Here is a 24,559-nt window from a genome sequence, read left to right as displayed (position 1 = left end):
TTTTGATAGATTTTCGTTAAAAAAAAAGAATATAAATTACTTCAAAAGCATATTACAAATTATCTATTTCTAGGAATGAAATTATTATTAGGCTGCTCTGTTAGATCAATATTTCAAACCCAACAACGATCATAATTAGGGGAGAAAGTTGTGATATTGTATGGATGAAAAAATTTAGATATAAGATATGATATAGTTATTAACTAAAAGATTTAGTTAATAGTTCACTGTATCAACTATTATTAGATATAAGATATGATAATTTATTTTCCTTAAGATTAACAAAAGTGTTTAATATGCAGACCATAATTCAATTATTATTTAAAATGCTAATTAAAAAAATAATTTCCAATCACAAGAGGCAAAAAATTAATGTCTAATATTTAATTAGTGTAAAAGGAGAAACATTAAAAATGAATTGATAAGAGTGATTGATTATGTTGGATGGTGAAAATTAGATTCCATTCCATATTTCAAAACATCAAGAAATAAACATAGAAAAAAGAAAATAAATGTCGAAAGAGTATTCTCCATTATATCTAACTTGATGAGTACAAAGAGCTTTAGATTCATAGAGAAAATGAGCTAATTCTTAAGAAACCAAAATATTAATGTGAATGTTTCGGGTTAGATGGGGTCGAACCGTTTCTATCACGGCTCAAAATAAACTGGGCCGGCCACTTCTCTCTCAACCCTAATTAAGCCGCTCGCGGCATCACCGAGAAGCAATTAGCACGGTCGTGGTGGGAGAGGGGAAGCGGAGAGGAGGGGGAAGCAAAAGCAACAGCAGCAGCAGCCATGAAATTCCAGATCGAGGATGTGACGGTGTACTTCCCCTACGAGCACATCTACCCGGAGCAGTACGAGTACATGGTGGAGCTGAAGCGAGCTCTCGACGCCCGTGGTCACTGCCTCCTCGAGATGCCCACCGGCACCGGCAAGACCGTCGCCCTCCTCTCCCTCATCGCCAGCTATTCCCTCTCCCGCCCCGGCGACCGCCCGCTGAAGCTCCTCTACTGCACCCGCACCGTCCACGAGATGGAGAAGACCCTTGCCGAGCTTCGCCTCCTCCTCTCCCACGTTCCCCCGGACCTCCGCCGCTCCCTCCTCGCCCTAGGCCTCTCCTCCCGCAAGAACCTATGCATCAACCCCACCATCGTCTCCGCTGCCTCCCGAGACTCCGTCGACTCCGCCTGCCGCCGCCTCACCGCCAGCTGGGTCCGCGCCGCAGCCGCAGAGGACCCCGCCGTCCCCACCTGCTCCTTCTTCGAGGGCTTCGACCGCGCCGCCTCTTCATCCAATGCCTCCGTCATGCTCCCCCCCGGTGTGTACACGCTCCAGGATCTCCGCGCCTTCGGCAGGGACAATGGCTGGTGCCCCTACTACCTCGCCCGGCAGACCATACGGTATGCCAATATCGTGGTCTACAGCTACCAGTATTTGCTCGACCCTAAGGTCGCCAGCATCATCTCCAAAGAGATGCAGAGGGAATGCGTAGTCGTGTTCGATGAGGCCCATAACATTGACAACGTGTGTATCGAGGCCCTCAGCGTTAGCATTCGGCGGCAGACACTGGAAGGCGCCACCAGGAATCTCAACCGCATGGTCCAGGAGATCGATAGGTACTCCAAAGTTTTTCTTTCTCGTTTTAATGATTTCCCGCCTCACCAACTATCTACAAGACAGAGTGTATGCTGTGGATGGATTTCATTGAGCACGTAATATGATTATTTGGAAGATGAAAAAGGAGTTTGTTAAGTGACGAAATGATGTAAACATGGATTCCACCATAGTAATAAAAAAAGAAAACACGATCTGAAGAAATTGATTTCTGTTCATTTCATAAAAAAAATTCCCTTTCTCCTCTATTATTACATCAACCTCTATCCAATGTTCCTTTCGTTTTTTGTATATATATTTGCCAACCATATCACATTTTATATCACAATATAATAACTTGTCAGAAATTCTAGAGATTTTATTAAATGCTCTGTTAGTGTTTCTTTGGATTGATGATTCATCAATGAGCTTCGGAAAACATTCATTTCCATTTTGTTCACCTCATTTCTTGGTTTTCGTGGATTCCATTCTTAAAATTTTAGCAATAATGGGTAGGATGCTGATTGTTGCTTCTTGCTTTGCAGCCCCGTTTTTTAGATATAAAAAAATTGATTTCTACCTCTTCTGGTCTGAAATTAGGAAAGGAAAAAAAAAGGTTTCGTTCATATTATGTTTGACTGAATTCATCCCTGCATTGTTTAGACATCAAATTATTACTTGATGAAATGAAAGCTCAATTTGGTAGGAAGGTTCAAGGCGACAGATGCTACCAGACTGCGTACAGAATACAACCGTCTTGTAGAAGGTTTGGCACAAAGAGGAAGTTTACCCAGTATGTATGGTCTTATTGTTCCAAATTCCATCTGATCTATTCTTAGAACTATTGTTAACTGATGGTAATAATATCCCCTCTTTTCCTGAAGTAACTGATGCCTGGCTTGCGAATCCTGCCTTGCCTGATGATATTTTGAAGGAGGCTGTGCCTGGAAATATCAGGAGAGCAGAACATTTCCTCTCTGTTTTAAGAAGACTAGTACAATACCTGAAAGGGCGTTTACAAACTGAAAATGTTGAGACAGAAGGGCCTGTAGCCTTTGTTGCTTCTGTCAATTCCCAGGCTGGAATTGATCAAAAAATGCTTAGATTCTGCTATGATCGCTTGCACTCTCTCATGCTTACGCTTGAAATAACTGACACGGATGAGTTCTTGCACATCCAGACAATTTGTGACTTTGCAACATTAATTGGAACATATACACGAGGCTTTTCAATAATCATCGAACCGTTTGATGAGCGAATGCCTCATATTCCTGATCCTGTGCTGCAGGTGACTAGTTCTTTGGTTTTTGTTTTATTGCATATAACATCTAATGAGTTTTGGCATATTCACCCATCATTATTTGTAATTGCAGCTCAGCTGTCATGATGCTTCACTTGCTATAAAGCCTGTCTTTGAACGCTTCCAGTCAGTTGTAATTACTTCTGGGACTCTAAGCCCAATTGATCTCTACCCTCGTCTTCTGAATTTCAACCCAGTCATAAGTCGAAGTTTTACAATGTCTTTGACAAGAGATTGCATATGTCCGATGGTTCTAACTCGTGGAAGGTATAATTCAATATCCTAATATTATGCTTTGCTATAGACTTGGTCTAATGTGATATTGTGTGAATCAATTGTACTCTATACTTATCTAAGTATGAAAGTTTGCCTAACTTTTGGCTCCATATGTATGTGTGTATATGTGTGTGTGTATTGATATTGTTCTTTGACAGTGCTAAAGGAATTCCCTCTAAAATCACTAATAGTACTTCATCTTCTGTTTTTGCATGTTTGGACATTTTTAATTTGTGACCTTATGACTGGTTGTTTTTGTTGTTGAACATTTTGGATTCTTGCTTTTCTTTGTACAACAAATCCTTACTGTAAGTTGATGCTCAATGTTCCAGTGATCAGCTACCTGTAAGCACAAAGTTTGACATGCGTAGTGATCCTGGTGTTGTGAGGAATTATGGACGGCTACTGCTGGAAATGGTTGCTGCTGTTCCAGATGGTATTGTCTGTTTCTTTGTCAGTTACTCCTATATGGATGGCATTGTCAACAGTTGGAACGAAATGGGAATATTGCAGGTGATCATTTGACTGTTACAAAACAAAGAACCTCACTAAATAAAATGACTGACAAGTTTCTTCTTCAGGATGTGATGCAACATAAACTAGTTTTCATTGAAACTCAAGATGTAGTAGAGACTACATTAGCTCTCGATAACTATCGAAGGGCTTGTGACTGTGGAAGAGGGGCTGTCTTTTTTTCTGTTGCTAGGTACTTCTAATCTCATGATCTTTTTTTCTTCCTCAGTGTTTCTGATATACGTCAGCTTTTACAACCGTCTAATCAACTAGTGAATCGTGGGTGTTCAATCAAGGTTCCGCTAATCCTGTCCTGCAATTTTACATGTGTATCTTGGTATCAACTGGTTCAAGTTGTGGTTTTGTTCTTCTTAAATAAAGGATTGTGCTCATACAAGATGATCATTGATGTATACATTATCTCTTACACATTGAAATAATTGTTTCACTTGCTACGAATCTATTGCATAAAATTTTTTCATTACTTCGTGCACCATATTCTACATGACCATTTGGTGGAACCATGGTGATGGTGAAGTCTGAAATTGTTCATATATATGCATCCTATAAGCATGTTATGATATATAAAATCCATAAGCATTTTCTAGGATAACTGCAGCAAACAAGCCTTGCAACGAGTGAGAGTTTGGAACATAATGTATATAGTTTATCTCCAATGTAAAAGGAACTGCAAGGTAAATGTTGCTTTTACTTCTTTTATTTCTGGGAAACACATGAAATAAGCATATTAAGATCATGATAAACATACCAAAGTAATCAGGAAAATGTATCAGAAAGGTGTTATTTTCTATCTTTGAAATTTGACCATTAATAGACCCATATTGTAGTTTTACCAGCAAACTGAGTATGTGGAATTTTGTAATGTTATGATCCAATATTCTGATGTATGTTCAAATTTGTAGGCTAACTAGATGTTTTTGAGAGAGAATATTTTATGCAATACGTATATGCTTGGGCTGAGAGTTGATCCTTTAATCTTTGTACTGTTGTGTGTTTTGGATGGTATGAGGTCCATGTGATGTTGGTTGCAGGTTTAAACTTTTACATGGTAATTTTGGCTTTTTTCATAGCACATTTCTGTATAGATGTATGAAAGATATCATAAGATAGCTTGCTTAGATAACTTGCTAATTTTAAGCTCTTGAAATGGCTTGAGCTTTGGAAATTTATGGGTTTTGCAGTTTAGTCTTCAAATGAATGTTGATTTCAGTTCATAAACTACAGCATAGTCTCCAGTGAAGCTTTTGTAAGGTGAGAACAATCGTGTCTACAAGGAAACAGTATGAAGGTTGATACTACTTGGATGCATAGTGTTAGGGACTTGAGAGATCCAAAGAAATATGCTTGCCTGTACGTAGGCTTTAATAAGGACCTGTTAGTCGATAGCCACCAATTGCAGAGACTCTAATGCTGAGAGAGATTCTAGACAGTTGGTATATGAGATAGGACATGTTGCCTACAATTACATGTCAAGATAACTTGCCTTTTCTCGGTTCTTGATGTGTCTTCAGTTTTGAGCTTGTTCAAAGTTTTAGCAGTTTGGCTTGTACTTGAATGTTGATTCTGGGTCATAAACTAGAGCTCAACTTTCAGTGAATCTTTTATTAGGTGAGAGCAATTATGGTGATGGGGCAACAATGTGAATAAGCTTTCTTGACACTTCTTAGATGCATAGTGTTGGATATTTAATAAAGATTGAAGGAAAGATATTTGTTGGATATTTAGAATAAGAAGTTAGCTGATAGCCGCATCTGCGAAAACTTTAATGCTGAGAGGAACTCTAGGAGGTTGCTGAGTGAACAAATAGCTTCTAGTTCATTACAAATTCAATTAAGATCATAAAGCACACTAGCTGAAGAGAAGGGTTAATAAGACTTTGATATTCTAAAATGATGATTGATTGTAGTTGGGATTTTTCAGCTATTGGTGTTCTTGTGGAACAAATAATAAAGATAGATTAGCCAGGGGTTGTTTGTAGTTAACACTTAAGATAGGGATATCTACAAAAGCCAAAACCTTAGTTTAGAACTTTTTGCTCCAATTATTTGGCTATCTTTTAAGCCCAATCTACCTGGTTACGAGTAGAAACTGAATGAATTAGATTGGAGCCAAATGAAGCCGTAGTAATTGTGGTAGTCTTTTTAACTCCTTTGTGGCTAAAACCTAGTCACTTTACTGGATCTTTGGGATCAATATTGCTGGTATTTCGTAATTATCTGATTAAGATCTTTGCATGATATGTTTTTCTTTTTTTAATGTGTTGTGCAAGCTTGTTGATATATGTGTATGGAAGCTCAACATCAAGAGTTGGCTTCATCTGCTTCTGAGGACAAATGCTATATTGCAGGGGCAAGGTGGCGGAAGGTATAGACTTTGATCGTCATTATGGCAGACTTGTTATCATGTTTGGGGTTCCTTTCCAGTACACACTTAGCAGGTAATCTTTAGTTTTAATTTCATACTACTGCTTGATATTAACCTTTGCCAACAATCCTAATCACTTCACTATTTGATCAGATTGGCCTATTTAAGTGGGTGGTCTGGGTTCTTTTGTTCCGTGTATGAAATTGAGACAGATTGGTGGATAGGGAGAGAACTAATACTTTAGTGTATTCATGTCACCAAGACCATGCCTCTTAGATAGCCAGATGGGATTTTGCATTTCTAAATTTGTTGAATGAACATTTATGTCAACAAAGGAACAAAAAATATTAATGGTGTTTTATCTCTGTGGCACATGTAGCAAGCCAAGGGTTGAAGGAAACAGTCTCTTATTTCTTATTCAATACATGGGCTTTGTGTAGTATCAATTTTTTAACTTGCCATATAATCATGTCTGATTAGTATATTCTTGATTTCTGTTAGTTTGGTGTTGTCTAGGGATTTATACAGCTCCATTTTTTTTTCTATTACAGGATTTTGCTAGCTAGGTTAGAGTATTTGCGGGAGACCTTTCAGATAAAAGAGGGTGATTTTCTCACTTTCGACGCATTGGTATGTCCATCTTGATCCTTTGTCCAGGCCTATTCCGAGAAAAACCATAGTATAATTAGGTTGTATTGTGTCTTGGAACAGAGGCAAGCTGCACAATGTGTTGGCCGTGTAATTCGTTCTAAAGCAGATTATGGGATGATGATATTTGCTGACAAAAGGTATTATATCTCATTGGTTTTTTCGATTAATTTCTTTATTTTTTTATAGTTTTAGATTGTGTGAAAATACTAAAAGGAATAAAGTAGAAAAGTAGACTACAGAATAGAAGGAGAAGAGGATTGAAATGAAAGAAGAGGTACTTGAAACTAACCAGATAAGGAGATATATACCTAGAGTTACTCTTGTTTTCTTAATTGGACTTTTAGTAGATTCATAATTCTGGAACAAAAATACCTCAGAACAAGCATCTTTATCATAGCAGACTCATGATTCATTCAAACAAATGTAAACTTTTTTGGGCATTGTGACTCAGTGATTTAAAAAGGCACTCGGGCACTTGCTTAAGCTCTTAAGCAAGGCGAGACGAGGCCCAAGCGCCTCGTTTAAGGGCCAGGCGGCACGCTTCAATGAGGTGCTGTTGGGCGCTCACCCTAGCCCAGGTGCTGGGTGCTTCGGGCGAGCGCTCGGTTGATATAAGGCGAGCGCTCGGTTGATATAAGGCGACCGAACTGCTTAAATTTGCGTTAGTTGGTTCGATTGAACCAACTAATGCACATAGTTATATCAGCGCGTGACCCCGACTCCCAACCCTATGCACGCTTCTCTTTTTGTTTCCACCGCTGACGATTTCTCCCTCTACGTTCACCGCCGACGATTTCTCCCTCTGCCTCCACCGCCGATAGTTTCTCTCGCTGCCTCTGAGTCTTCCTCTATTGTCGATCGAGTCTCCTCAACTTTCGTTGTTGTCCGTTGTCTGTCACTGCTATCCGCTACTGCTATCGCTGTCCACTGCTTGTTGCTATCCACGACACGACGCTGTTGCTGTCTATTGCCTACAAAACTTCTCACCGCCGACTTCTTCGGTCTCTACACTTTCCTATTACTGTTAATAGTGAATATACTATTAACAGTAGATTATTAATTACTGTTCAAAATAATCTTTATTTATTAGAATAATAATATACTATTTAGATTTTAACATTGCTAATCTTTGTTTTTTAATTTAATATCATATTTTATTTAAATAATTTTATTTATTAATTATATTATATATTTTTATATTTTAGAGCACCTCGTTTTACTCGGACGAGTGCCTAGCGCCTCAGGCGTTTTGGGACATTGGCGCCTAACGCATTTTAAATCACTGTTGTGACTTTATGTGCTTAAGATTGGGGAATCAAAGAAGCATATCATGATATAGTCTTGACTTCGAGATATCAGAGATTTCAAAATGAGGAACAAAAATCCAGTGAGAGTGAGCCAAACAAGTTGAGACAGCTAGATATCTCTTGGCATGTTTTCCGCTTGGCGAAAAACACAGGTTGTCAAGAGTTTAATAAACATATGTATATACTATGCTATAAATACGGAAATCACCTTTATTCCTCCATAAGTAAGAAAATCAGTCGGAGAGTTGATGATTGTTGCCAACTGGTAACTTTATGTGGCCAAATTATGTTTTTTTTGTCCCACCGCACTGCACCAGTTGCTCTGACTGTAGCTGTGAGAAAAAAAAAAATCAGCCGGAACTGTAAAAGAGTATTCTTCTTTTGTAGATTCAGTTGGTTAGGAGAAAATTTTATTTTGTAGAAAACAGACACCAATGGTTGGTAGACTTTCCTAAAGAGACAGGGCTTGACACCTCTCTTCTAAAGATCGCAAGTTTCTCATACTAGGACTCCTAGTATCTCCATGAGAAGCGCTTAATTATGCATACACATCGAAGTTCAATAGTTTGCTTGGTTAACTAGATACCTGAGAAAGGTTTTTTCCAGTTATTGGTTACACAGCACTGGCTCCTTGTGCGACCATTGGGACTATTAAACACTTGGAACTGTGATGTTGCCTATCCTGGAGAATAATTTCAGAAAATCTAGTTTTGACACTGTTTTTCATATCGATCTGAATTTGCTTCCAAATTCAAAAAATTAAATATGTTCTCTCTATGAAAAGACAACATCTATTGTGAAGGTTGGCTTGCTTAATTCCTTGGTTTTTTAAAAGTTTGGAAAAAATAAAAAAAAGGCTTTTCTAAGTTATCTTATTAGACAGAGTGATGACGTATGACTGATTTTTCTTGTAGGAAACTAGACTTCATTTCTTCCTTCCTTTTTCTATATTTCTTGTTAACTGACTTCTACTTTCCTTTTCTATTATTATATGGCCATTGCTATTCCTCCTTCCTGAAGTATACCTGCTATTATGTTCAGAGGCCCTTTCCACTTATCACATGCACTCATGTATATACATGCATAGACTGCAGGATAACTCCTTGTGATGTCTACTCAATGAATATTCTATTGGTAAACCAGTTTTATCAGTTTTCTATACTCGTATGTGCATTTGATTTATGCATGATTTATATAGTGATTTTCATTATAAAAAAAAATGTTACATTTGTCTGGTCACATCATCTCAAGTGAAAATAACAAGACTCAGGATGTCTTTCTTACTGGGGCGACCTATGGGAGTTCTTCAAGAACATAGCATATGCCTATAATCATTCATATTTTAGTTTGATGACAATTAATGGCTCTGATTCATATATCTGAAATGTTTTCTAGATTTCTTACTAGCAGATTAACATATCTTAATCTTTCTTTGTGCAGATATAGTCGTCATGACAAACGCTCTAAGTTACCTGGATGGATACTGTCACATCTACGTGATGCACACCTCAACCTAAGCACAGACATGGCTTTGCATATAGCACGAGAGGTATGTTACTGATTTGATATGTTCTCCAGTATTTGCTTTTGAAGGTATTTTCTTTTTCCCAGGGATATGGGTGGAGAATTGTCTCCTGCGATTTGATAGTTGTACTTGAGAAAATTTTTATTCATTGCGTGAGTGGAAAACTGTCACCTTTATTGTTGTACTTGTGAACCCTTATAGATAATGTCTTCTGCAGTTCTATGTATGTTCCTGCATTTTCCCATAATGTATCAAGTGTTTTAGCATCGATCTTAGGTTCTGATTTTCTTAAACAAATCCTTGAATTTTATATGCCAGCTTAGAAATTTCTACAATTAAGAAGACATTATTGATAGCATGATAAGCTTAAATCAATACGATTAGCCATGGTATTGGCAGTATTCACTAATTATCCTCCACGTTGGAGGTCCTTAATATCAGTTCTATTTGATCTAAAATCAAATTCACCGTCATTAATGTTCAGTCCTAAGTAATAACTCTTCAGTTGTGGTTAGTTTTTTGTAGCTGATTCACTAGAAAGATTATATATGTTTATTCTTGCATGAGGAAACATAGTTCAAAACTACATTTATTCAGCCTTTTAACTAGAATCTCATAGTGTTCAATTTGGTCTTTGCGTTGTTGTAGTTCCTTCGGAGGATGGCCCAGCCCTATGATAAGGCAGGCAGTGGTGGCAAGAAGACTCTCCTTACACAAGAAGATATAGAGAGAATGTCAGGTGATGCCATGGAGTTGTTCTGAGAGTGTAAGGTCATGCCATCATCCATGGACACTTGGGTTCAGCTCTTTAAAAGGCCAGCGGTAGACTTCGTATCCCCCACTTTATTCTTGTTCTATATACATACAAGTTTATCTATTGCTTTTAATTGTGATATGATCAAACTTCAAAGTTGAACTAATAATTTATTTCTCTAATTTACTTTGTGTCTGATCTCAGTCTCCTTTGTGCACTAAATTCATATGCCAAGCTCACTAGACGGCACATATTGAGAAGAAAGAGTCTAATGATCTGCTAGGTTGTGCTTTTTCCCCCTTGAAAATAAGTAAGGTTTGTTAAGATTTGATGAAAAATAGCTACTGAGATGCCGGATTTCGACTTGGGCTTGTGTTGATCAACCCCCTCTAATTAGAAGCCACTCAACAGCTTGATTAGCTTTTAAAATCTCTCTGAGAATAATCAACAACTTTCACAATATTCTCGACGGTCGAAGAAATCTGATTTAATACGCACAATAAATATTAATCAGATTTGTAGATTACATATTAATTACTCAAAACCTCTAACGTACCATATGTGCATCACAGCCGAAACATTTGTGACACTAGAAAATTAGTATTTATTCATATACACCATTTAGTTAGGTTTTGCGTATTATCAACTAAACCATGGTTAAGTTGGCAACTGTGCATGTCAAATATACTTGAAACTTGATTTAATTATCATTTCCGTCTTTCATATCGTTGTGACTTCAAATTTATCATCTCAACTTTGCAGAATTTTGTGTGAATTCCTGTGCATACTCTGCAAATCTAGCAGTGCTTGGAGATCCTTTTGCCGGAAGAGGAGCTGCTGCTGCTGCCAAGCTCGAGGCAAGAGGAGCAACTGAGGCCACGTCCATTTTGGGTGAACAAAGAACACATACCTTGTCATGATCTTCATGTTTATCGGCCATATGGACATGAATTCTGAGAATTGAACTCACATTCATATCGTCACAGAAATTTGGTATACTAATTGGTTTTGGTAGATTTGTGAGACTTTTTAGCTGATATGAAGCATACATTTGCAATCATCATAAAAGAAAACAGAAATGAAAGCCCATGCTATATATTTTAGAAGAAAATATTTTAGAAGAAAGAAAGGGATGAACATGGAGTGCGCGAATCCTGAGGAGCTACGTGAGATGCGTGAGCCTGTTGCTATAGCAGACGAAACATTGTATGATTGGCATCTCCGATACGAGTATTTGGCGCATATCGCGAATCTTGACGCAACATGAAATCGTCCATGAAAGCAATCCTACTATTATTCTTATTGTTGTAGATCATAGTTCCAACTAATTTTTATGTGCACGAATTTTGACGCACACGTGCGGTCGTCCATCAAAGTAGAACTCTCATCCAACACGACTGCTACTATCACTGCTGCTAGTATTTATGTGCGCGAATATTGACGCACACGTGAAGTCGTCCATCAAAGTCATATATTATTATTATTATTATTATTATTATAGTAGATCATAGTTCAACAAAATATGCACGAATTTTGACGCGCACGTGCGGTTGTCCATCAAACTAAACTCGCTGTCCGTGGGACAATGGAGTCGCCATCACGAATCACGTCTGGTTGTGCAGGAGAGCACGCATAGCTCTCGGGGATCACCTTCATCGATGATGGCTTGCAGGTCACTTCACGAGCTCAGTCGCAGAACCAGAAGATAAAAAGAGGACGACTCGTGGGATGCTGCAGCCCCATAGAGATGGATCAGCGGAGATAACATTTCCAGGTCACAGTTTTGTTGTCTTCCGCAGCACTCGCAGCCATTCTTTCCTGCTTCAGTTCTTTACCTGCAACTGTAAGAAACTAATACACACACACACACACACACACACACACACACACACACACTATTTCTGGGACCAAAACAAGGTCCATGGAAAGAGCGTGAAAGATGTGAAGTGTCTGCAAAGTTCAAACAAAACCCAGTCTTTTTCCTACACGAAAGAAAGAAAGGCCCACATCAAAATGATCTCATAGATTTCAACACGAGTATGAGGAGGATAGATATGGTCCTCCTGATCAATAATTGAGCAGACCTCATCCCCATATAAGATGCTAAGGAGAATATTCTATCTTCTGGTTGAATCGATCATAGAAGATCAATCGAACCACCATAATCGATGTCTGTTTCCTTGAAATATTTACTCCGTTTCATTATTATCTTAAAATATTTTATGTAGATCAACATCAAATCGAGTATCCGAAACTCCCTCGATCACACCTAAAGATTGTTTAGTTCGAACCAAATCAAAAGGATCATTTCGGATTACACTATCCTAGTTTTAATCTCATGTATTCATGGAGGAGAATGGGCTTCAACGACTTATTTCCCACGTACTAAACGTGGAGACAAAGCTGTGTTGGAGAAGATAAGGTTAGGTAGTGTCATCAGACCACAGTACCTACTACAGCGCAAAAGTTGTTCAGTAGCTTACTTAGTGGCCATCCTTATCCGGTCGCTGCAGATTTCAGCTGAGATGTGAAATGGCACCATACGAGTAACTATCATCTTAGTAGAATGGTTGTAGTTGTTTTCTCCAGCAGATGCGAATCAGATGGCCAAAACAGTTCATCGGTTTATCTCTGCAGGAGATTCCTCCATCGTTTCTGTGAGGAGGAAGTAACATTTGAATGTGTGTGTACACCGCACAGGACTATACATCAAACAAGCTTTGCTGTTCATTGATTCTGCTGCAGGAGATACTTTTAGTTTCTGTGAGCAGGAGGAGGATTCCCTGTGGCACTAAGCCTACAAAGAAGGCACCTTCAGACGAAACATAAATACGATGGGAATCAAAATCATGTTCAGCTATTTAAAGACCAGACTCACATTTCACGTCAAAGTGATGGACGTAATAATATTCATGACTCAGAAACACCACAGGATGACTGCTTCTTGGTCATCGTTATCATGCTTTCGTCTCTTCCGAGAGCTCTTTGTTTATTAGTGTGCTGTACGAGTTCTTTTATTAGCATGGCATGGGGTGGCAGTAAAAAACTGGAGCAGCCAATGTTTAGTGATCACATCATATCTTATTTGGCCTCGAAAGACTTGAATTAAAGTACAAAGATTATTTGGACTTGATGCCATTCCATCCACATTGCCCACTAAGCGACTACAAAAGCTTAGTCAATTATTGATCTTGTGGTGGGTTTATCCACTGAGGTCAATCTTTCTTGTCATTGTCCTACTGACCAATAATTGATATCATTCTTGTGTCTTTAGTTTAACTAACTTTGTATGATCTCCATCGGCGATGCTAGCAGAAGCTACATAAATCCAAGTCAACTGTTCATGGTTTTTGGATTTATTGAAATGTAATTAGATGGTTAATAAAGACCGAGTCATTTTTATTCCCCACTAAATCATGTGTATATATATATATATATTTTATGATATTGAGCATGTCTTCATTTCTCGAGTCCATGTTTATTGTTGTTGTTGTTTATCATGTGTAAAACGAAGAAGAGCATCGGATACGAATGAGGTTAATTATAAATTATCCTATGTAATAGACATGATATTTAAACTTAAAAAATTTATATTAAAATTTTTATAGTTATAAAAATAAAATATCTAGATCTATTTACCATTAAATTTACTAACATTAATATAAAAATATTAGATTTTTTTTTTTTAATATTCTAGTTGGTAGTGACCGATAGCATCGATGACGATGGACGACGATGCCATTAGAGATCGTAAGTGATTGTTGTGAATGAGGAAAGCAACGAAGAGAGATGAAAGCCTCTTTGCATCTGTATTTACACCAATACAAAATGCGGAGCGATCATTTCATCGCTTTACATCTGCGTCGACATCAACACAGTTGTCAAGCGACAAAAGGATCGTCAATACAAATGTCAAGCAACCGTTTCGTTGCTCGGCATCTGTGTCGACGTCAATATAGATGCAAAGCGACGTCGCTCTATATTTGTATCGATGTGATGCTGAGCAACATCGCTCGATAACTATGTTGATGCCAACACAAACGTAAAGCAACCCTCATCTCTCGTCATCACTCTTCTTATTCACAATAATCATCTACGGTCTTTTTGCTGCATGTAACACCGCATGCAAGCGCATTACAGATATCACCCAGTAAAAAAATACCCAAGGTTTTTGACCACCAAATCTGTGATTCCTCGTTGACTACGTACTCGAGAAGCGGTGATGACCATCTTTTATTTTTCTGCCAAGCCTTCCACTCTCGGCTCGTCTCTGTCGTCTTCACCATTTAAACGCCTCTAATTGAAGTCGAAGGCTAAGGAGTTACGAGAACATGACACGTGGTAAAAGAAAAGTCCTAAAGAAGGTGACACACGATTTGCATTGGATTAGTTGAATAGTAGTCATATGATTATTTACTCCAATTTATTGGATGAACTTTCAAGCATTTATTTACGTACAAGTAATGTCTGATACGTCACCATCGAATCAACATCTTAAATATACTGATCATATCATGATGCAGTCTTATTATACTATCATTTATTTCATCATGTATAAGATGTCGAGTGAAAAGTAAAAGAGAATTTATATATGAAATCGAATGCTAAATCTGTATACAAATCTTCTTTTGGCCCAATCGATTTAATAAGACCTAACTCATCAGGTCTCGTGTTCTTTCTTTCGTCCAATGGACTTGTCGGAATCAATCCCATTTATTTTGCCAATCCAATTATACAAATACCCATCAATCAATCTCATGGGTTACAAAGAAAAATTCAAATGTCCACATTGGGATCACTCATTTATGATGAGCCATCCCTTCACCCTCATTTCTCCTGTGACTTTGCTTTGGTCTTTTGACTTTTGACGCACTCCAAACCCACATCTCCAATTCATACCCATATCGAGATGACTCTCGAGAGAGGAAATTCGAACCGAGTATGTATAGGATTTGACGTCTGTCGAGCATCGAATGATCAAGAAAGTCAGTGAGATGATGATAGACATTTGGGGGAGAGGAGGATATGATAACAGAGAGTATAAGAGGAGATGAGAGTTAAACCATAGTTGGTGTCTCTAATCCACAGAAAGAGGCGAGAGAGTGGAGGTAAGAGAAGTCAGCAAGTGCCAAACCATAGTTACTCCAGAGAGAGAGAGAGAGAGAGACAGGCGACAAGGATGCGGCAGAGGCGAACGAAAACCGATTTGTGTAAAGACACCACGCGGCGAAGCGTCCGCTGGCTGCCAAACACTTCCCGTCTTCCTGTCCTCTCTTCTGCTCTCTCTCTCTGTCTCTCTCTCTTAAAGGACACTCCTTTTATGTTCCATATCCTCTGATTCTTCCACCGCAGAAGCGGCAGAAGACGCAATTTTGCTTGGAAGCCGAAGGGGGATGTTAGCGGGAGCAGAAGAGCTCGAAAAGGGCGAGGCTTTCCCAATGTTCGCGCTTCGCTGACCTCTTCAGGCTCCTCCGAGCGTTCGTGCGTTCAACCCCTCCGCTTCGGTTCCTTCTTTGTGTTCGCCCTGCGTTGGCTCGGGTTGAATGAACCAGATCTCAAGGTAGATAACACTTTAATTCCGTAAAAGGAGTCAACTTTCCATATCGGAATGGTGGGATGAGCATTGAAAGCGAGCGCCGAGGTCACTTGGGATTTGCCCACTCCCACTCCCACCCGCATCCCTACCCCTCTCCGTCGCCTCTCTTCTGCCCTCATCTCAGAGCAGAGCCCTTGTTCTGACCTCGCCCTTCTTCTTCGCCTCGGTTTCTGCTTATTCTCTTCTTCTTGTTTACCTGGAAAAAAGAGATTGGAAGGCAAAGGGAGAGCAACGGTTGCACAGAAGCGACATCGAAGGGAGTAAAAAGGAACATACAGCGATGGCCAACAACTGTCGGCGAGGCCGCTCCAACCTGCAGAGTTTCCTCGACTCCACAACTCCTTCCGTGCCGTGCCACAAGCTTCCCAAGGTCTCTCTTTTTCTTCCTCCTCTCTTTCTTTGACCAGTATTCTTCATACTTTCGCATCGTCTGCTCCTTTCTTTTATTTCGGCGTCTTCACTTCCTTTACTGCTTCCTCTAGTAACTGTTCATATCTATCGAACTTAAGATATCAAAGTACATACGGACGGTGGTGAATGAACTTTGTTGTAAGTGATAGCAGCAGTTCATCTATGCTCACATCTGCTAAATCAAGGATTTAGTTTGAAGGTTAGCTCAACACCTTCTCTGGCCATTTGAATGTGTGAAATCATTAGTACATTTGCAATCAATTTCCAGTCCGGCTATAGAGTAGAGAATTTTATGTACCATCAAGAACATTTTTCAGTTTGAAAGTAATTGATGATGACTGCAGAGAGATTCATGCTCCAATTTACCTTTAATTTTTCTTGCTAGCAAAGTAATTAAATGTATAATTAACTTGAAGACATTTTTCTTGTGAAATCATAAGTTCCGTAGCATTTATGTACACATTCAGAGAGGTTCTTATGTTATCAGTCTCAAAGTAAGAAAACTATCATCTGTTCTTATGATCCGAAATATCTTTCTCTGTTGCAAAAAAAAAGAAAATATATGGTTCTTGCCTGATAATTACAGTCAGGTTGTCGAGCTGTGCAAGAGCAACTGACCGGAAAGGACAGCGTCGAAGAGTTCTTCGTCCTCGGAGACTTGTGGGAGCAGTACTATGAATGGAGCGCCTACGGTGCCAGCGTTCCGGTGTGCCTACACGATGAGACAACGATAATCCAGTATTATGTGCCATACCTATCTGGAGTTCAGATATACACCCACAAAGCTACTGCTGCTTCCAGGTTTCTGATTCATTCTCATCTACTGTAACAGCTATACATTTAGATAATCACATCACAACTTTGAGACCTGCAAATAGAGTTAGATTACATTACATTCTCTATTGCGTTAATAATAATGTCAGGGAGACCAGTGGGAACAAATCTTGTAGTGATAGTGAGTACAAGACGCTGGCTGGTTTGGATGCTGCATCTCAGGGCTTCGACTTAGGTAATGGGAATGAGTGGCGAACTAGCGAGCACGCGAGGCACTTATACTTTGAGTTCTTCGAGAGTTGTTCTCCTTACGGAAGGATACCCCTTCTTGACAAGGTAGGTTGTGTGCTTGAGCTGTTTCTCCATCAAAATATCTGTGATTTCATGCTTCCTTATTTTCGTTTCGTAGGTACTTGAATTAGCTCAGACTTACCCTGGCCTGACTTCTTTTAAGAGTACAGAGCTGTCACCTGCGAGTTGGTTGTCGGTAGCCTGGTATGCCTGACCTCCGTTTTCTTTCTCATCTCCTGTTAGAAAAATACAAGGTTACTCATAATCTTGTAATTTTTTAGCAACAGTTACTAAATCCATAACCAAGATTTGAAAATTGTGATGGCTTCTTCATAAAGGTCGATAACAAAACATGTCTTGGATTTCTAGTCTTTGATTTGGAGATACTTGTCTTTTTTTTTTTCCAACAGCCAAAGCAGAGGACTTTCTTATTGTTTTGTATTTTACTACTATATTTTTCTCAAACCACTAGAGTTAACAATGAAGATTTTTTGTATATAAAATTCAACTTTCCTCTTGTCAAACAGGTATCCTATTTATCATATCCCAACCACACCAAGTGTGAAGGAGCTGTCCGTATGCTTCTTAACCTATCACTCATTGTCTTCGTTGTTTCAAGGTATGTGTTTATGATAGTTTTAGCTCTCTATCCGATGTCCCCAGTTACAATCTTTCATGTCAAATTTAAAATAATTCCAGTGTTTTTAAACCTAGCTACATTTGAAACTTAAAATTTTCAAGTGAATTGATGGTGACCCAAATTTAACTAGACTATTGGACTTTTGGGGAACCAATTAACTAAAATATGAACAAGAAGGTAAGAGTCTGATTGCTTTTTAAGCTGGTTTAAACTTAGAAATGCGGAGGTTGGTTTTGGTTAACTTTCTATCTTGGTCATTCCTGATCACAGCGATAGATGATCAAAGCAAGCCTATATTGTCATATTCTGTTAATATGTCATAAATACATGAGGTATAATCCCCTTCCACCTAAAAAAAGAAAATACAAGAATGCCTACCTACAAAGTTTGATATATTCGTATGATGCATGCTATAAGCATTGGTTCTTGTGATGTTGATACACATGACATGTGCCTTGACTGCAGGAATCTTGCATAAGTGGTGGCACCCTTTTGGAATCTCCACTAGAGCTTTGATACCTTAAATTTGGAATCATGATTTCATCACCTATCTTCTTGAGCGGTATTTTGTATATTAATAAACGTGACACATGTTACAAAATTAGACATCGAAACTTCTCTACTTTGTCATACAAGTTGTTGAATGCAAATAAAATGAAGGGTTAAATAAAAAAAAGGATTATCTATTACTTCCCCTTTTTGAATCTTCCTTTCCTAACACGATGCAAATATCTCATGTTTGATGAAACATACACTCTATGGACGACACATGACAACATATTTATACACTTCATGCATGCTTCAAACCCTAACATTTTGGATCTTGATGCTTCTCAGGATGCAAACATGCAGTGAGATTTCTAATTTCAGTTTTCTTTGATTATTTTTTTTCTTTTTTGAGAAAATTTGAAGGTTTCTTAAGTAAACTTTATAGTAGTTCTGAGCCATCTGTGTCTATTCTAGAATAAACAAGTAATTAGCAATGGTTTATTTAGATGAGTTGTTGTTGCAAATAAACTGGTCCAATCTATGTACCAGTGTGAGTTGCCAATTCTTATAGGCACGCCCTTATCTGTCAAATCCACGGAATAGATACCTTGGAGCCTAGTATTGAAGTAAACTCTAATCTATCTTGAGGTGGACATCGAAAAGGATTATATGATGGTTTACTTCTTCAAAGAAAACTTTTATCATGAATTAGTTAGCTTATGACACAATTGACATGAAATATACTCTTCGAAGTTTTCTTTTATTTCATGTCATAATTGACATGAATATTAAGCTGTTACAATCTATATTTTTTTGACAGTCATCTGTTTCCACAATGCCCTTACAGAATATATAAAGGGGAGCATGGCAAATGATCTGGGCTTTACCAGAGCCGGAAAGAATGGAACAAAATCTGAGAAAAAGAACCACATATCCCTTCCTCCATTTGGTCTAGCGACCTACAAACTTCAAGGGAGTCTTTGGACATCATTTGAATCAGGAGACCACGAAAGAATCAACTCCCTCTTTAGCGCCGCCAACTCATGGCTCAAGCAGCTTAAAGCCCAACACCATGATTTCAACTTTTTTACCACTCACTGCATGAGCATGAGGTGCCTCCCCTGTTGGTAGAACACATTTTTACAGCTTGCTGCAGCAGCTCATGATGGCTCAGAGCTCAGTATCTTAATATGTTGAGGATAATAGAGAGGAGGAATGGAATGGAGGCAAACATAAACTGTTTGACTGTGGTTCCAAAATTTAATCTTTTTGTAAATAGAACTAGCGCTTTTACTTTTATATAAAGTGCATTTTGTGGACTTAAAAAACCATGGCAGAACTTTTTAAGCATGCAAAAGCTTGTTGAATGTGGAACCTTATGTAGAGGCAGAGATGCTATATAGCCTGCTTTCAACTATTTAATCTTTGTTGGGAGGAATTATGTTTTGTTCAATTAATTGTACACCAATCTTATCACTGTAATCTATCATGTTATGTCCTCAAGAACATCCATGTATAATCTTTTTCTACCAGAGACCCTCACCATATCCACTATTAGGTTGGTTCTAAGATCATTTGTCACGATGTGGTCTGATGAGACAACTGATCCATCAACTTATTGAGCCTAAGCCACTAATCCAAAAAGTCTAAACTCAAAGTTCTTATTTCATTCAACTTTTGATATGGACTACTGATATATTATAATCTCAAGTTTATCGGTTGATGTCCTCGTCAAGGATTTGCTTAACCTAGAATCAAATCCTATTAAGGTGCTCATGAGGTTTAACCAGCCTCCATGTCATAACATGCCTATTGATCCAAAATGTATAAACCCAAAGTCCTAATATCATTCAACCTTTAATATGGACTATTGATGTATTATAATTGTTAGTGAGCCTTTACGCCATGGCCGAGGTGTCAGCATGGCTCGGTCTAATCCCGGATACGCAAGGTTGCCCACGCGGATGCTCAAGTGGTGGAAGCGAGCGTCGAGTCGAGTTGAGTTTGAGCCTCGTCTCCCGAGTGCGGTCTTCTCCCTTGGGGAGTGACTTGCTTCTTCATTGCCAGGCTCCTGTACATAGGCCGAGGTCGGGAGGGAGATTTCCCGACTCGACCCCTTCGAAGGTTAAGTTGGTGCTAGAGGAAGGACCCGATGTCGCACGAGCGCCCCCATCCGAGCAACCCGGGAGAGCGTCCCAGAGAAGAGCCACCCCCGACTCACCCGACCTTCGGGTTTGGAGGGCAACTCCCACTTCCTCCGAGCCTAGAAGGGAATACCTCGACCGCGACCCCGAGCCGCTATTGGCAACTGTTCAATGATCCCGAGACCATCATGGGGCAGCCTGCTGTCTCAGCCGAGGCATTCCTCAACCTCATCCACCAGGTGCAAGCGTTAGTTGGGATAATGCAGACCATCACACCCCTTATACCCCAGCTAGCTCAGCAGACAGTTCTCCCCTCACGATCGTCGCTTGTGATCCAACCTACGCTCATCCCTACACCTCATAATGCCACCCCAGTCGACCAGCCAGCTCTGGCTCCAGATGCCCACCCCCCAACTAGGGAGCAATTGGGACACCCAAGGCCAACGACAGAGCACAACATCTCTGTGCCCAGACACGCTGCCTCGACCTTCTTCGAAGCCAACACCTTATCATCCGACTTGATGGACGACTCATTCCGGGCCCAGTTGCAGTTGGTGAATCAGCACCTGGACGAGGTTCAAAGGGAATTCCATAAATCCAAGAAGGAGCTCGTAGAAAGTACCTCGGTTGGGTCCCCCTTCGCCCAAGAAATTCAGGACAAGTCTATCCCCCTCAACTTTCGCCTCCCGACGTTGGAGGCCTATGATGGTGGCTCTGATCCAACAGAACACGTCTGCACCTTCCGGGCCCAGATGACCCTATACGACAGTACCAGAGTTGTGCACCTCGACCAAACAGTGTCCGAGTTGTGCACCTTGGCTAAACAGCACCCGAGTTGTGCATCTCTGCCAAACAATGTCTGTGTCACGTCTCGGCTAGTCCAATGCCCGAGCTACGCCTCGCGGTCAGTCTAATGTCTGAGTCGCATCTCGACCAATCCAATGTCCGAGCCATGCCTCGTAGCTAATCTAATGTCTGAGTCATGTCTCGGCTAGTCCAATGCTCGAGCCACGCGTCGCGGCCAGTCTAATGCCTGAACCACACCTCGCGGCCAATCCGATGCCCGAGCCACACCTCGCGGCCAATCTAATGTTCGAGTCACGTCTCGACCAATCTAATGCCCGAGCCATGCCTCGCGGCTAGTCCAATGTCCAAGCCACGGCTCGTGGCTAGTCTAATGTCCGAGTCATGTCGTGGCCAATCCAATGCCCAAACCACACGTCGCGATCAGTCCAATGCTCGAACCACGCATCGCGGCCACTCTGATGCCCGAGCTATGGCTTGCGGCCAGTTTGATGTTCGAGTAATGTTGCTCGGCCAAACCTGTGCCTGAGCAGCATTGTTCGGCCAGTCCTAAGCCCGAGTAGTGTTGCTCCACTAGCCCAATGCTTGAGCCACGTCACTCGACCAATCATGTGCCCAAGTAGTGTTGCTGGACCAGTCCAGTACCCAGTGCCCGAGCAGTGTGCTCGACCAAGTCAGTGCCCGAGTAGTATTGCTCGGCTAGTCATGTGCCGGAGCGGTGTTGCTCAGCCAATCCTATAACCGAGTAGTGTTGCTCGGCCAGCCCAGTCCCCGAGTTATGTCACTCAACTAGTCCAGCTTCCGAATAGAAGTTCACGGTCAACCAATGACCGAATCACCAATCCTAGCATGACGGTCGACCCAGCTAGCAAAAGGCACCAAGCCATGCCCCGAGCCCATTCATGAGGAACCCAAGGCATGCCTCTTTTGGGGGAGGGGGGGGGGGGGAGGAACCCGAGCCCATTCATGAGGAACCCCATGGCAACAGTTAGTCTCCACATCAGTGCCAACGCGGAGCCTCAAGGCTAATATGGTGCATTACGTCGACGTGACACCTCGGACTCAGATGGGGCGACCACCTGTTCCCGCGTTGTCCAAGGTCATACGAGATGATGCCGCATAACACAAAGCTGCTTCGGAAAGTTCGGAACGATGCCCCGCGGCATAGATCCGTGCAGGTCGATCGGCGCTCGCACGGGAGGTACAAGCCAGCTGCCTGAGGAGTCGACCGCCATTAACAGATCACGTACGATCGATCCTCGTTCGCAGGTATAAAAGTCGACCCCCTGATCGGCATCAGGGGGAGAACTTTAAGCATTCAACTCCCTCTTACTTCACTTAATACTAACTTAACCTTCAGAGGGATCGAGGTGGGAAATCCTCCTCCTGACCTCGGCCTGTGCACAGGAGCCTGGCGACGAAGAAGTAGGCCACTCGCCAAGGGAGAAGACCGCACTCGGGAGACGAGGCTCACACTCAACCCGACCCGACGCTTGCTTCCACCACCTGAGCATCCGCGTGGGCAACCTTGCACATCCGAGATTGGACCGAACCATGCTGACACCTCGACCATGGCGTAAAGGTTCACTAACAAGAATCTTTCTTAAATTTAGGGCTTGATGTCATTGTCAAGGATTAGCCTAGCCCGGAATTAAATCGTATCATGGTGCTCACGAGGTTTAAGTAGCCTCCCAAGTCATCACGTATCCACTGATTTAAAATGTCTAAACCCAAAGTTCTAGTATCATTCAACTTTTGATATGCACTACCAATGTTTTACAATCTCTCTCACTTTGGGTCTTCACGTCCTCGCGAAGGATCAGACTAACCCAAAATAAAATCCTATCACGGTGCTCATGAGGCTTAACCAGGCGTCATGACATGGCCTCTAACCACATCCAAGGGATCTTGTTTACTAGGTCACTTTTGATTTGTCACGACCTGGGACAATAGGGGTATTACAAGAGTAGTCGAGGGTCTAATTATATATCCAGTTGGTCCAATACGGATTTTATAACTATGGTCTGCATTACGACCTTATGAGGTGATCCAGCCATTATCGGCTTTAAGATTAATGAAGCTTAAATTATCTCACTAGCACTCAAATTTCATCAATTGTGTTAGTGGCATATACCATCTATAAAAGAAGCAAAACTAAAAACAACACCAATGCAGTGCAATTGCAAGATTTATGCAGAATATATAATTCACCACCCAACTATGGCGATTACGATAAGGATCTTATGATCCTTGCGTTCACAAAAACAATTAAAAGAGATCCATAAACAGAAGCAACCAAGAGATAGCTGGTGAAAGAAGATCGAGAGAGCAATAAAAAGATCAGGGATCAAGATAAGGTACCGAGACTATGGAGACGGAATCTGAGCCACCCATGTCGAGAGGTCAGCGATCAGAGGGGATCCGCAGGCACAGGGAGCGGAGGGGGCCTACTCGCCGGACCCGTACTTCTTGCGGAAGTGCTCCCTCACGAACTCGTCGCGGGCGAGGGTGCGGGCCCGCTGGGGACCGACGTTGACGTAGGAGAGGTGAGCTCCGGCGGCGAAGATGGCGACGCCGGCGGCGAAGATGCACACGGCGGCGACTATCTGCTTCGGCGTCAAAGGTGAGTGGCAACCCATCCAACCATCCCCAAACCCCAAGGAACAAAACTTACACGGGCGGTATATAAAGGGTCGATTAGGATCCGACTCGAAGCTTTGCGCTGGACCCGACCCAATTAGAACTTGAAATGGGCCTGATCAATAAGATGCCCATTGATCTGGAACGTTCACTCCGGGTGCGGATCAAATTCGGTCAATTCGAGCTCGGACCGGGTTCAGGACGGGTTCAAATCTGAGATGATTACAACAAAGCTATTAGCTCATGATAAATCATGAATAATACTTAATTCAAGCATACCTTAAGTAGATCAAGCAGACACAGATACTAAAAATATATAATATGTTGTAATCCCTAATCGAAAGATGTTCTATTAAAGGTCATTTTGCTGATAACCAACGTAGCAACAACACCTCCAATGCAAATGGCTGCTTTCAGCAAAGGCATTGCGGCAACACTAAATATAGGGATTTTAGTTTCA

The 24,559-nt window shown here is 40.8% G+C and overlaps 2 protein-coding genes and 1 long non-coding RNA gene across 6 annotated transcripts; 2 read left to right on the top strand and 1 right to left on the bottom strand.

Annotated features, from left to right (window-relative positions):
- Positions 1-644: 644 nt before the first annotated feature.
- On the top strand, positions 645-11,324 carry LOC103971675 (general transcription and DNA repair factor IIH helicase subunit XPD). Its single transcript, XM_009385758.3, has 12 exons — positions 645-1,622; positions 2,310-2,392; positions 2,484-2,887; positions 2,973-3,166; positions 3,508-3,688; positions 3,757-3,881; positions 6,057-6,146; positions 6,625-6,703; positions 6,785-6,861; positions 9,472-9,580; positions 10,205-10,378; positions 11,073-11,324. The coding sequence occupies exons 1-11, from the start codon at positions 799-801 to the stop codon at positions 10,316-10,318; spliced, it is 2,280 nt and encodes a 759-aa protein (XP_009384033.1). The 5' UTR covers positions 645-798; the 3' UTR covers positions 10,319-10,378; positions 11,073-11,324.
- A 4,010-nt stretch (positions 11,325-15,334) lies between these two features.
- Positions 15,335-24,109, bottom strand: LOC135597418 (uncharacterized). 2 transcript variants are annotated; one of them, XR_010481247.1, is made up of 3 exons: positions 23,821-24,109; positions 16,891-17,618; positions 15,335-16,489 (listed from the first exon to the last, which is right to left on the bottom strand). It is a non-coding gene; the product is annotated as an uncharacterized LOC135597418 (long non-coding RNA). The 2 variants fall into 2 exon arrangements; XR_010481248.1 differs by having other exon boundaries at positions 15,335-16,391.
- On the top strand, positions 15,730-19,964 carry LOC103971673 (uncharacterized). Of its 3 annotated transcripts, none has more exons than XM_065090338.1 (7): positions 15,730-15,870; positions 16,114-16,276; positions 16,904-17,118; positions 17,250-17,427; positions 17,501-17,586; positions 17,910-18,001; positions 19,359-19,964. In XM_065090338.1, exons 1-7 carry the CDS (start codon positions 15,854-15,856, stop codon positions 19,640-19,642), a joined length of 1,035 nt encoding a protein of 344 aa, XP_064946410.1. In that variant the 5' UTR covers positions 15,730-15,853; the 3' UTR covers positions 19,643-19,964. The 3 variants fall into 3 exon arrangements, with proteins under 3 accessions (XP_064946410.1, XP_009384030.2, XP_064946411.1); XM_009385755.3 differs by having other exon boundaries at positions 17,241-17,427; XM_065090339.1 differs by lacking the exon at positions 19,359-19,964 and adding an exon at positions 18,488-18,717 and having other exon boundaries at positions 17,241-17,427.
- Positions 24,110-24,559: the final 450 nt, after the last annotated feature.

This window comes from Musa acuminata, chromosome BXJ1-11, assembly GCF_036884655.1.
Source record: "Musa acuminata AAA Group cultivar baxijiao chromosome BXJ1-11, Cavendish_Baxijiao_AAA, whole genome shotgun sequence".
Classification (NCBI taxonomy): domain Eukaryota; kingdom Viridiplantae; phylum Streptophyta; class Magnoliopsida; order Zingiberales; family Musaceae; genus Musa; species Musa acuminata.
This window is presented reverse-complemented; position numbering and strand designations above follow the sequence as displayed.

Coding starts and splice junctions, on each gene's coding strand:
- LOC103971675 (XM_009385758.3), top strand. CDS start 799: ATGAAATTCCAGATCGAGGATGTGACGGTGTACTTCCCCTACGAGCAC. Junction 1,623..2,309: donor ATGGTCCAGGAGATCGATAG/GTACTCCAAAGT, acceptor TTTGGTAGGAAG/GTTCAAGGCGACAGATGCTA. Junction 6,147..6,624: donor TTCCAGTACACACTTAGCAG/GTAATCTTTAGT, acceptor TTTCTATTACAG/GATTTTGCTAGCTAGGTTAG.
- LOC103971673 (XM_009385755.3), top strand. Junction 16,277..16,903: donor CGTGCCACAAGCTTCCCAAG/GTCTCTCTTTTT, acceptor TGATAATTACAG/TCAGGTTGTCGAGCTGTGCA. Junction 18,002..19,358: donor ATTGTCTTCGTTGTTTCAAG/GTATGTGTTTAT, acceptor ATGCCCTTACAG/AATATATAAAGGGGAGCATG.